Source organism: Pimephales promelas, chromosome 19 (assembly GCF_988280905.1).
Source record: "Pimephales promelas chromosome 19, fPimPro1.hap1.1, whole genome shotgun sequence".
NCBI classification, from domain to species: domain Eukaryota; kingdom Metazoa; phylum Chordata; class Actinopteri; order Cypriniformes; family Leuciscidae; genus Pimephales; species Pimephales promelas.
In genome coordinates, this window is record NC_142787.1 from 27,445,578 (window position 1) to 27,459,510 (window position 13,933).

General features: G+C 37.6%; 1 protein-coding gene across 1 annotated transcript; it reads right to left on the minus strand.

Annotated features, from left to right (window-relative positions):
• Nucleotides 1-745: 745 nt before the first annotated feature.
• adra1ba (adrenoceptor alpha 1Ba) lies at nt 746-10,198 on the minus strand. Its single transcript, XM_039693618.2, has 2 exons — nt 8,848-10,198; nt 746-1,406 (listed from the first exon to the last, which is right to left on the minus strand). Exons 1-2 carry the CDS (start codon nt 9,773-9,775, stop codon nt 850-852), a joined length of 1,485 nt encoding a protein of 494 aa, XP_039549552.2. The 5' UTR covers nt 9,776-10,198; the 3' UTR covers nt 746-849.
• Between the last annotated feature and the right edge of the window lie 3,735 nt (nt 10,199-13,933).

Here is a 13,933-nt window from a genome sequence, read left to right on the forward strand (position 1 = left end):
CAAGAACGATTTGACCGAAAAATGTCAAAATTGAAAATACACCTACATCTTGGATGCCCTTGAGGTAAGCTAAAACATACCAAAAATTAATTTCAAAGTGAACTATCCCTTTAACTTTTCCCAACACTGATTACACAGACATGTTTTGCAATAAACGTAAAATATACTCTCTCTTTCTCTCTCTCTAGTCGATTATGCTGTTTGCATTGCTTCATGGGATTGTAGTTCTTCCCACCTTACTAAAGCCGTTAAGTACCTTTGTCCTTTTTAACCGATTTTCAAATACTTTTTTTTCCCATCAAATCAAAGCTTGTACACCTAATAGCTGATTGGTTTGGTTCATGGGTTATACCTTTTTAAGACTTTTCCTATAGGAAAATAGAAGGAAAAATACTTCTGGAATCAATACTGCTGAAAAAGTGGGTGGGTCAGACATTTTACATTGCCATCTTGCAACTTAGCTGCCAATTTGTGAAGTCTGTGTTAATATAGTACTGTAATATTGTTCGCCCTGTTGCTAGGTCAATTGATTTGTACATTGCCCTAGACTATAATTTGTTAGTGGAAGCAGACAATAAGTAGATAAAATGATAAAATAATTAACTCAAATCACATCCACGTATTCATTTACTTATTCACGTCTGTATCCTGATCACCTCGCTGGGGTTTATTTAATTACAAGCTGACGGTACATTATCCCTTACAAAGCTAATGCAACTCTCAAATGAAACAATGAAGACATGCATGACAAGAAGCCCAATGTATTTCACATCTACAATAATGTATCAGATCTGTCCGGAAAAAAACTGAAAGCGAATCACTGGCATGTAAGTCCCTCTTGACACCAAGCTAGATAGCAGTCTCAGGTGCGGTTCTAGATATTGGCTCATGCTCTGTGTCTCGCTTCCCATTCTGTCCATTGGCATGCTGAGGTCCTTTCGAGTGGGTCCTACTGGGGAACAGCGAAGCCATCCTGTTAGATTCGCCGGGACTCTTCGCCCTAGAGCTGGACCTCATCATACCAGGAAAAGGGCTCCCAGATAGGGAGGAAGAGGAAGATGAGGTACAGGGAACCCAGCCTGGAAGAAGGCCTGATGCTGGACGAGTGAATAATGTTGGGCTGGGGTGCGTTGGGGCCAGGGTCTGCTGGCTGCCATTCATGCAAATGGAGCTGGTGTCTGTGTAGACCTGCATGGCCGAGCCCGTCTGGACGCGGTAGTTGTACGCCCTCCAGCCCTGTCGTTTCCTCTGCTGACACTGGCACCTGAGGATCCGAATGAAAGCCTGCTTGAACTCACGGCTGTAACAGGGGTAGATAATGGGGTTCAGGCAGCTGTTGAAGTAGCCCAGCCAGAAGATCACTTTGAAGAATGTTTCAGGAGGTCGTAAACTGGTGTTAAATGACCCTACAAATAGAGGAAAACGAGAGGTCATTTTTTGGGGGAACAGTCTGCATGCGTAGACTTTTTTCATCTGTCACCAATAGATGGCAGACATTACCAACTCACATGTATCTGCAGAAACACAACTAGAATCTTTCTTTTCACATTTACCTTAAAGAATCAAAACCGTCAAGATTTTTTGTGTTCATCTTTTAGTCTTCTTGACAGTAAATATATCCCCAATTCTCATTAGCGTTATGTGACAGCAAAATATCAACAAAAAAAAAGCATCACAATGTATACAGCCATTCGATTGTTTTTACTTTACACTAATAATTAGGGATGCACCGATCCACATTTTTTCACTTCCGATCCGATCCCGATACCTGACTTTGGATATCGGCCGATACCGATACTTTTCCGATACCAGACCTGTTTGCTTTAACATTATTTATCATTATTGTTGATTTTATATGATGCTGAAATAAACACCTCTCTACAAGCAAGGATGATACGTACGTATGTAGCCTATGTCATTATATATATATATATATATATATATATATATATAATAGATATATTAAACAATAGATAGACAATTAAACAAAGATATACGCATTATACAGGCCTACACAGTGCTTTAATTTCAGGAAGGTCTACTAACATTATTCAGGTATATCGTCTAAAAAGAATTATAATAAAGTAATCAAAAGTAAAATAGCACTGCAAAGTTTATCATAGATAGATTTATGCTTATTAAAGCTGAAGTTATTCATTCAAGAGCTGTGAGTTATTTTCTCTTTGCCTTTTGTTGTTTGATTCGCAGTAATGTCGCAATCGTCACATTTATACTGCTGCCCCTTTAAGAACTAGTGCGGATTTCATAGTCTACTGATGCACCATATTTTCTCCCAACTATTTCCATAAACCGTTTATGTCTAAAATGAACGTAGTTAAGTGATAATCTCCAAGCCGGTCGTTTTGACATTTTTGTGCAGGCTACATTTGATCGTTTAGACGCGCATATGAAGCCCAAAGTATAATTTGCTTGTCTGTTTCGGAGCGCGCGCCGCCCTCTTGCGCAACTTTTGTGCTTTTAATAGCTCTTTTTATTATTAAAAGCGTCCCGCAATTTAGCAACAGCAGAGACGGCATTTTACAACAATTACCGATCGTGCTGATTCTGTCTTAAAGTTTGAGTTTTACGGAGAAATGACGATGGGAAGGAAGTTGGCTACACAGAATGCGGCTATTGTTTAATGTTTTTTTTTTTTTACCTCAATATATTCTTTAATCTTTGGAAATCAGACTAATATCACAGATCTAAAGTGTAACCAGGCTATGTTTTCTCTGTCGTCACTCATTAAGCAGGGCTGTCGTGTTGTGCGTGCTGTGGCACCGCGTGAGAGATCTCTCTCTCTTTCTCTTCTGGACTGCGAATTGCAAACATGCATCACAGACAAATAGTTTAATTTATACGGCTTTGCAAACATTGCATTTTGCTGTCTTGCTCTGCTGCGGTGTTTCCAGTGTGAAGTATTTCCACCATAGGATTTCCACACAGCAAACATATTGGTAGCTCAATGCTATCCTGCTAGCTGGCTGCAAACTGCGGAATGGATTTCTTGAGCGGGCGTCTGTGTGTCTCATTGAGCCCTATTTTTTACAGTCTATGATTGAGCTGCACCTCCGTTCAGGATATCCATTCCTCAGTTTGCAGCCAGCTAGGCTAGCAGACTAGCAGCCCCGGGGAATCCCTTTTGGAGTCATTTCAGCAGCCAACGTTAAAGCGCATACATGGATCATAAATATCGGATTTCTCCGCAGGTTGGATCGGAAAAATCCGATACGTGAATTACGCTGGTATCGGTCCCGATACCGATACTGGATCGGATCGGCCCCATCCCTACTAATAATGGATCTTTTTATCGTTATTATTATTATTAATTTGAATTTTGATTATGCACATGGAGGGTAGGAAATCATAATTGAGTCATTAAATCTTACAATGGCAAAAAAAAAAAAACTATAAACATACTGTGCAAAAATCTTAGGCATGTTACTATTTTCACCCCGCAAAAATGGTTTTAAGTCAGTTATTTATATATTTTGCTGTAGTGTGTCAGTAGGAAATATCAATTTACATTTTCAAACCATCAGGGTTTGAAACACCAGTTGTGCAGTTGGGGCATGTTGTCACACTGCGTTAACTTATAATGTGCCCCAATTAGAAATATGCTATTATATTCTATTGAGAAAACAAGAGAAACATGTAAATAAAGACTGAGAGTCAATGTTCAGAAATGATTAATTATTATTTTGTTTTGAACTATGCTGTATAGCTGTGTTTTTCCGTGTGTTTGTTGTCAAACTCAAAAATTTGTATATTTTTAATTATTAAAAAATGGCATTATTTTATATGAAAAAGTAAAAAAATTTATTTTATTAAGAAAATATTTTGGTTTGACTAGTATATTTTTTTTATTAGATGAGATTTTAAGCTGTTATATGGTGATGTTACAATGTGCCCCTCACATGTTACAATGTACCCCACATATGGGGCATGTTGTCACATTTCACTTCCATTCTTTTAGGGTAAATCAAGAAAAAAGAATACACATTATTCTTAAATTAAAACCACATAATTGTACTTGACATTTGGTAAATTAATGTGGGGGGAAAAAGTCTCTAAACCCTAAATTTACACAAATTAACAAAGTCAAAAAGTGTTAGCCTACATTGTGCCCCGCTCCCCCCTATAAACAGAATTATAATTTTATTAAAAATGAGAAAAATATAATTCCTTATTTCTGTTTGGATTTTGAATATAATCCATATATGTTTCATGAGATTAATATTTTCCGGTCAGCCTCTAATTCAGCATTAATTCGGTCTCTGTCTAAAATCCTGTCTATTTTTGAACACTCTCATCCTGCCATAAAGAGCATCATTTGAATAACTTGCTCTTTGCTGTGCGCTCTGTGCACTTTTTATTAAAATGGTTATCTTAAGTTCTTAAATTCCAAAAAAGGGAAGATTGATAGTGCTTTTACAATTTTACTCCAGCTTCAACTATCCATTTAAAGCAACAACCAAAAGGTCTACCACTTCCAGGGGTGCCATTTTCAAAATGGAAATCATTTTCAGGTTTACACTCCCTCACTCTCCAAAAAAAAAAATTAAATTAAAGGTCACACAGATCCATCATGCTTTTCCAGACTCTAGACTGTAGTTCATCTCCGCTAATGAATTTACTACCTCGCTCTTCCCTGAGGAATTTACCATGTTTTGTAAATGCCTGATGTGCAGCCCGTAATGTTTTTTGGCTCTCGTCTCCTTCTCATCTCGTCTCTGTTTTGATCTTACTAAAGTCTAGACTAACTGTTCATCTCAAAGTTTATATGTTTTATATTTTCAATAATTCTTCTGACATTTTTTTTTTTTGCTCAGATGAACAGGATGCATGAGTGAAGCGAGAGTCTAATTTGCTCTGGTATATTAGTACAAGGCAGAATGAGACTTGGGTTCATTACCACACTTCAAGAAGAGCCGCAGGTGTGAAGCCTTGCCCTGCGGTCAGCTTCTGTCTCTCCCAGTAAGTGAATTATTCCATTACGCTAAGATGTTCTCACCTCTTTCTTCTCTAAATCACATGTCACTCAGACATCTCTAAGCCAGAGCATCTATAAATTAAGACAATCTGCACTTTAAGAAGTCAACAAACAATCAGGGACCTTGTTTCTTTCTTTTCAGTTCTGCTGTCCAGCTGGCATTTTGAGAAAATTAAATAAAGACTTTAGATATCATTAACCAAAATAGTACTGCTTTGAGAAACACATTACTTGATGGATAAACTCTCATGTGGCCTGGTGGCAAAGTGGTCATTGATTTTTCAATGATCTGTATTCACTCTTCAATCAGCCATTAAGAGCACGAGTTATTCTGCAACACTAAAAGAAGTAAATTCATATTTGCAAGCCTTTTAAAGGAGTAGTTCAGTTTTAAAAAAACTTTGCTGATAATTTACTCACCCCCATGTCATCCAAGATGTCCATGTCATTCTTTCTTCAGTTGAAAAGAAATTAAGGTTTTTGATGAAAACATTCCAGGATTTTTCTCCATATAATGGGGAACCAAACAGTTCAAGGTCCAAAAGACACTTTCAGTGCAAACTGCAAACTGTTCAAAGGGCTTTAAATGATTCAAGAAGTTGAATAAGGGTCTTATCAAGCGAAATATCGCTCATTTAAAAAAAAATAACAAAGTTTACATTTTATAAGCTCAAATCGCCTTGCTCTGTTCTGTAATGCGCGTTCGTGACTCTCCTGTTCGAACTCGTTCATCAAAATGAACGAATCTTTTTTCGTGTCATTTGGTTGATTCAACGAACAAAATGAATGAATTGACTCGGGAAAAGATTTGTTCATTTTGACCATTTGAGCTTATAAAACTTAAACTCTGTTATTTTTTTAAAAAAATGAGCAATCTTTTCGCTTGATAAGACCCTTATTCATCGTCTTGAATCGTTTAAAGCCCTTTGAACAGTTTGCACTGAAAGTGTCTTTTGGACCTTGAACCGTTTGGTTCCCATTGAAGTCCATTATATGGAGAAAAATCCTTGAATGTTTTCATCAAAAACCTTAATTTCTTTTCGACTGAAGAAAGAATGACATGGATATCTTGGATGACATGAGGGTGAGTAAATTATCAGCAAGTCCTTTTTTAAAAAGTGAACTACTCCTTTAAGCTAAAGGAACACTCAACGGAGTATTTGTGGAAGTAAAACATAATGGAAATCACGGTAAAAATGAGAATGTTAAAGGAAGTCAAACGTAGACCAAATCTTGATGCAAAGCAACCTTCTCATATACCAGTTAACTCCAATATTCATACCATGGGATATGAAAACAAAGGCCACTCAAAAAAGGGAAGTTAACTCCTCAAGGTCAAACACATATTTGCCTTCAAAATATTTCCTTACTCATTTGCAGGAAAAACATATCGGCCCATCTGCTAATATGACCCTTAGAAGGTCACTGGGAGCTGAACTTACAGGTCATGAAGTGAATATAGGAGGGAGATTAACTTTTTTGACCAGATTTTTCTGTTGTGGGAATGGTACCTCTTCAGTATTCCCACACCTCATCAGAAAATTCTGGGTTAAGATAGGGAGTGAGCCTGGGAATGAGAGAGCTCTGAAGACATTGGCATCTCCAGTGCATTCCAACAGGAGACCACAGCAAGCTTCAGGGACCAGCTCTGTATAACTCATCCATTGCTAAATTAAATGACCACACATCCGATTAACAGGACAGACGTCGCCTTCAATTCAAACCAGCGCACGAGTCAAGGCTTGTCAGTGATTAGAATATATTGCAAAAGAAAAATATATATTATGTCCTTGCAATTAACCTTCTGCATGTGTTCCACTGGACCTTGTCCATGACAGAACTCAACACTAATCTTTTCCGTGAGTAAGCAGTATTGAACTTTGACAGTTTAAGACATTTTGGACTGAGAGCACAGAGATGGCTGCCACAAACAGAACCTGAACCAATGAAACGTTTGAGCTGGAGACGTGTAGTTTTTCCTGGCAACAGGATCACATTCTCAAGTGTCAGAAGTGGCACTATCTTGACATTCAATCTGTAAAATTACTGCCTATGATTATTTTAAATCATGCCAATAGCAATGTGACTATGCAACCGTTCCACAACTGTCTATAATACCCTTGCATGTTTTATTAAAACCAAAAAAAAAACTATAAATATATCATTTAAAATATAATTTAGGCTATCAAATGGTCTCTCACAATGCATGGAACAAAACCAATGAAAGAGTAAGAAAGGCCAAAACAAGACCCTAAATATATTTACATAATCCCACCGTAAAAATGAATGCGCTTTATCTAATCAAAAACATTGTGGCAACAGATTACAAGCAATATTATTAATTAAATTTAACAACAGAATTGAGTAATAATTAATCAAATTAATTCATTAAAAGTTAACCATTTAAAATGAGTAAAACTTTATTTTAAAAAGTATGTTTAAGTCACCATTATGGTGCTCGGTGTTCTGCTTCAGTGAACATCCGGTGTCTTCAATGTTGACAATATAAAACAAAGATAATATAAAATAGTTAATCTTTGACGTCTGTCTGTTATTCATATTTTTTGGTGTAAACTTGACTCATTTTAAATGGTTAACTATTAATGAATATTTTGATTAATTTTTACTCAATTCTAATTTGTTCAATTTTGCTTGTAATCTGTTGCCACACTTTTATTGATTAGATCAAGCATATTCATTTTTACAGTGTAACAGTGTGATAATGTGCAATAAATATAGCCTACATGATGGTTCTACAGCCGACGATAATATTTTGCATGCATTCAACTGTTAATAACCAACCCGGTTGTAATTGCCAATAAATTCCATTGAAGACACATGCTGCTACAGATATTTATGAAAATCGAATTATTGTGGTAATGTCACATGGGTTTGTCTCTCGTTTGTCCAACAAGGTTGAACTTTATCTCTTATCAAACACTAATGAAATAATGGGGCAGACTGTCTCTAATCGTATGTCCTGGACTCCTTTATGCCACAACAATACTTGTGCATGAAATATACACATAATGACTGAATGTTGAACATAGCTATGCACTGATTTAAATGTGGAACAGATCATGCGCTTAAGTTTATAGCCAAGTTATATATGTATGCGGAAATTTATAAACAACAAATCTGATTTCTAGGGCCCACAAGACCTTGATCAGGCTGGCAGACCACATTAGCCCATTAAAAAACATGTTCTAAAAACACTGTTTTCAAACAGGGAGAGATCATTTATAGACAAACAATTACACTTTTTTACATAAAAAGTGCATCAAACAAATAGGCCTTTGCTATAAACCTAAAACCATTGTTTGACTTGTCTTAAATACAGTTTAAAGTTTAAGTTAAGTTTAAAACAGTGCCTGTTATTTTCACACTTAAATTATATTAAATGTTGTTTTGTTACATTCACATGCAAGGAGGGCCGTAGTGAACCACAAGTAAATAATTTAAAGGGATAGTTTAATCAAAAAATGAAAATGCCTTTATTTAAGTTACTCACCCCCAAGTTGTTCCAGACCTGTATAAGTACCACAAAAGAGGATATCTCTAAGATTGTTGGTAAGCAGACAGACGCCATATTACTTCCATAATAATAATAATATGGACGTCAACGGTCTGCACCAACATTTTTCAAAATGTCTTCTTTTAGTTCAACGGACGAAAGAAACTGGAACAACTTGAGCCTGAGTAAATAATGACAGAATTTGTGGGTGAATTATCCCTTTAACTGAAATGTTTAATTTGTTGACAGTGAATTTGTGAAGATGGTGTGTGAGGGAATAATTACACTTAAAAGTTTGTCTTTTGATTTTTGGGTCGAGGGGTTAGTAAAACATACGTACCGATGGGTAGTGCGAGGAAAAACGGTAACCAGCACAGAATGAACATGCCCACAACAACACCAAGCGTTTTAGCAGCTTTCTTTTCTCTGGAAAACTTAAGTAATTTGACTGTCAGCGAGCTCCTAATGTGGCCTTTGCTGCAGTCATCCTGCGCCTGAGAACCTTTACAATGGATCCGAAGCGTCAGCTCATTAGAGTCCATGTGCTCCTTCATCACTCCGGCCTCAAGGTTTTTCGTGGTTCTTTTGGCAACTATATACACGCGGAAGTACATGGCCAGAATAACCGCTAAAGGGATGTAGAAGGAGCCCAGCGAGGAGAAGAGCGCGTAAAACGGCTCCTCGGTGATGAGGCACACAGTGTCGTCCTCTGAAGGAGGCTCTTTCCACCCAAGCAGAGGTCCTATGGAGATGACAAAGGCAAGAACCCAAACACCCAACATGGCCAAGAGCGCCCGTTTCTCGGTCACAATGCTCGGGTACTGCAGTGGGTAACGCACCCCGATGTAGCGGTCAATGGAGATTACGCACAGGCTCATGATGGATGCGGTGCAGCACAACACATCCACCGCAGCCCAGATGTCACAGAAGATCCTCCCGAATACCCAGTAGTTAAGAATTTCACGCGTGGCAGAAACCGGCAGGACGGTTGTGCTCAGCAACAGGTCTGCAATGGCTAAATTGATGATGAAGTAGTTGGTTGGGATGCGCAGGTGCCTGTTGCACACTACGGAGAGAATAACGAGAATGTTGCCGACGATAGCAAACACAATAAAAGCGCCCAGAACCATGCCCAGTGGAAGCGCGCGGCCGATTCTGAACGAGCTCGGCTCGGTCCCGTTTCCCGCGGAGCTCGAATTGTACACGTCGGACTGTTCGGAGGAAGCATTACTCAAGAAGTTCACGGAACGATCTGTATCAGAACTCATCTTGCCTCTGCAGTACCTCCATACCAAAGTAAGAGCAGTTTTTACCTTCAAATGCGCAAATTGTTATTTCTGTATTCCAGAGAAAAAAGATCAGACATGAAAATGACCCGGTTCTGTTGCGCAACAAGCGTGCAATAGGAAAAGTCCATAATTGTAAAGGTTGTAGAGTAAAGTCCAGTTGAAGATGTGCGTGTCGTCAAACTTGGTTGGTTGAGTTCTCCTCCGCAGTGTCTCTCCCGGTGTTCCCGCACTGCTTCTGACCACTCCTGCATTCACCACCAAACCCCCTCCCCTGTGGTGATACAGACCTGGCAAAGAGGTACATCTTCATGGCCTATTAACCTTTACACATATGGCAAGCCATTGTAACCTTCATCCGGTAAAGCCAGTATCTGTTTTATGTCTTGTTTTTAGGTAATCCATTAGAGTCGCAGTTTCATCAAGGCTACAGTAGGCTAGGCTACTAATGTTTTTTTTTTATTAGTCATTAGTAGGCTATACTTATTCCTATGCTAATCATATGTGTCAGCCAGTCAGTGTTGGGGTAAGATACTTTTAAAGGTAATGCATTACAGTAAAATAAATAAAGAAATAGGCTAAAATTAAATAAATTCATTAACGCTGCACTCAGGCGTTTTTTATGACAGTGACTAGTCAATAAATAGAGTACTGATGAATCTAAAAGATCATAAGTACACTGTAAAAAATATTTTCAAGATTTGTTATCACAACATATTTTCTTTTGTCAAATCAACTTTAGAATAATTTATTTAGTTGAGATAACTTATTATTTTGAGTTTCTAATGGTTAAATTAATCTCCTTCATTGTATTAACTCACTTTTTCCAGTTCAATCAACTTAAAATTTTAAGGCAACCCAGGTTACTTGCTTTAAGATAAACCAACAAAAAATTTTTACAGTGTAGTAATCACAACATTTTTTCTTTTGTCAAATCAACTTAAATAATTTATTTAGTTCAGATAACATATAATTTTGAGTTTATGATGGTTAAATTAATCTCCCTCATTGTATTAACTCACTTTTTCCAGTTCAATAAACTTAAAATTTTAAGGCAACCAGGTTACTTACTTTTTTAAGTTAAATCATCAATATTTTTTTACAGTGTATCAAAGAATTGTACGCAGTGAAAAGATTCTTGACTACTGTATTACTTGCTAGAAAGTAAAATATACTAGTTAGTTTTTAAAAACAAATGTCACAACGGCTTGTCATATTACACCACCGTATATTTTGTCTTCAGACACATGCAAATTTTAATAAAGGGGCCACTAAAGGCCCCCACAGCGTGCTGTCAGGTAATGTAATGCAATGTCAACAGGACAGCATGCCAACGCATACCACCCGCTCTATTCTTAGGATCATCCGCGATTTAAAATATGGAAAACTTGCAAACAATATCAAGGTTGTTGATGCGTGGAGCTATCTAGGTACAAATTTAAGTCTCAAGGACTCACTGTGCAGATATTAAATAACAAAAATGTCACACTTGTCCACAGGTTTCTAAAAACAAGTACCAATTTAAGGTCCTAGAACACATTTTCATGAGTCTGGTCCTACTCAAATGAACTGCAGAAAGCACAAAGTCATTCACTGGTAAATGCCTACTGGCTGTGCCATCTTTAAAGACTGCCATAAGTGTCCAAATATTCCCGCAAATCATCTGTAATTTTATAAACGAGCCACTAACTCGATCTCTTTGCAAATGCCAGCCAAACAGGAATTTGACAGTGATGAAGCACTTAATGGCTTGCGCCAAAAAACAAAAAAACAGATAACTCAAACAACAGATGGATGAAAATCCTGAAAGTCTACTGATTTATACTGAAATCAAAGTAAATTGCATCTAGCAGGAGTTGTGAAAGAGGAAACAAGCCTGCTGTTATGCAAGAATATCCTCGTTGTGAAGAAATTAAATAAGCATTTTCATTGAAATTTCAGAGCACGCACTCTGAGAGAGGTTGCAGTGGCATAAAAGTGAGCCCAAGCCTTAAGGATAGGTCATTACAAAATGAAATAGACACTATCCGAAACTGCACTCTCACCAGAAGCTAATGGTAAACGGCAGAGCGTGTGACGTGAAGGGGAAACTTATATCCTTTGTGGATGGCACCAAATGTATGGCTGATGCATTTCAACCCAGAAGTTAGTGCTGAGCTCAGGAGAAACAGCGGCCAGGCCACTGTGACCGCTGCAGTAAATACACACATGCACACAGCACTGTATAGCTCCTGAAAACCATCCAACTATTAGCTCAAACTCACTCCAAGTGAATTAAGGCGATTACATTTAATACCATCGTCGCTTTGGGTGATGAATGGCATAAGGTGATTTGAAGTGAAAGGTGAGATTTGAAGGCAGGAAAATGCTGAGCTGTCAGCCAGACCACACTAAACTGCACCATATTTTCCCAGCGCGGCGGCGGCGGCGGAAAGCATCCGGCACAGCGATACTATATACTCCATATCAGAGAGAAAGCAATTCTTTATGAGTAAATCTCTTTAATGAATTACGTTTACATTACAGCCACAATATATATGTTCTCATTCTTGAATAAAGAATTGCTTTTAAAATAATAACCAAAGCAGATATTCATTGTTGTGAAGAGATAATGAAAAAGAAAAGCTGTAGGTGTTTTGCAACCCAGTGCGCTTAATTAAGTAAGTGTAATTATCTGGCATCCTGTGAATCCATAATTGCAGATGTAAGATTGTTTTTTTTATCTTCCATAAGGATGAAGAACCTTTGTCTATAAAATGGGAACTGATTTTGTTTCAGACCCAGATTTAAAATTGGACATGAAATTGAGGCCCAACTGCCAATGTCTTTATTGGCGTTTGTCTAAAAATGTCTTTAAATTCAAACTCTTATGTGTATTAATATTACATTTTAAATAATGACCTACAAAAGCTAAATAGAAAAATTGGTTTCAAAAATTTTGGGATCAAAAACTTATGGCCAACCTGATCTCATAAGAAAACATAACTATTTTACGAGGATGATGATTTTTTGTGAATTTGTATGATTTGATTCAAAGGCGTGTGGTTTTTAGAAAATAATACTGTAATAATAAAAAAGTCCACCCCTACACCTAACCCTCAATGGGGTGTGAATCGATTGTGTGAAAATTAATAAGAATGATCGCTTAAATTCATACAAAGTCACCACCATTTTCCCAAAACGTTAATTTGTTATGCATACGAATGTGTTGTTGTGGCACAAAATTCCCGAGTCTCCCTGGTCTGTCCCTGCGGTTCGGCCCTGGACTCCCTACCTCAACCCTCCTGTCCCTCCCTGGTCACCGCTAAAGACTTTCTGGACTTTCTAAAGACAGGTTCATCCATTTTATCCTACTCCATCTTGTTTCACGAGTTTGTGTGCCCATAAAATATCGTCTCATATTGAAATCATATGATTCGTCTTCTGATTAGTTCTGTGAACTTGGAGGCTTTTGCTGGCAAAGGGAAGTGAAGTTTAGAGGTTTTTGCCAAAAAAACTGTATTTTTGAAAAGGCTGAGCCTGGGATTTAGCGGGTTTGAACGTATACTAGCCTATGTGTGGAGAGGAATCTTTGGGACACCAAAAATTACACAGCGTCTGTCACACCCTTTGACAGGTTTATTTAGGTGGACTAAGTGCTGAAATGATTATTATGATCTTAAGAGCTATTTTATCATGTATGAATAAGACAGCTGAGAAGGATATTACGGTATCCATTAGAAGTTCAACATTAATCCCCCAGTCTTGTATGAAGGGCACAGACCATTATGGAATCCAAGCTTTTCTGAGCGACTCCTGTTATGGTAGCAAGAAAAACTAATCGTATTTCATCCGTCTGGACTGTGGCCAAGAGACATTTAGCTGCAGAGTTGTGAGGGTTTTAGTGAGAAAGACAAACAACATTATGCTAAAATACTATGGCTAGGTATACAGATTGATACAGGGGTTTGTTTAATCAAGTAAAAGAGGTTGTACGTTTTGTTTATCGCCGGTTTAAGTGATAAGGTTAAATTTGAGTCATTGACAATGAATTTCTCTTGAGCATTGCTTAAAAACTCTGTGATGGAGATGATGACGCTAAACAGTTTTGTAATCAGTCACAATATAAAAATGTTTGCCTACATGTGTGGGAACGTTTGA

Excerpts from the sequence above, each read along its gene's own strand:
- adra1ba (XM_039693618.2), bottom strand. The coding sequence starts at position 9,775 with ATGAGTTCTGATACAGATCGTTCCGTGAACTTCTTGAGTAATGCTTCC. Across the intron at positions 1,407-8,847 it reads TTTCCTCGCACTACCCATCG|GGTCATTTAACACCAGTTTA; the intron begins GTACGTATGTTT and ends CTCTATTTGTAG.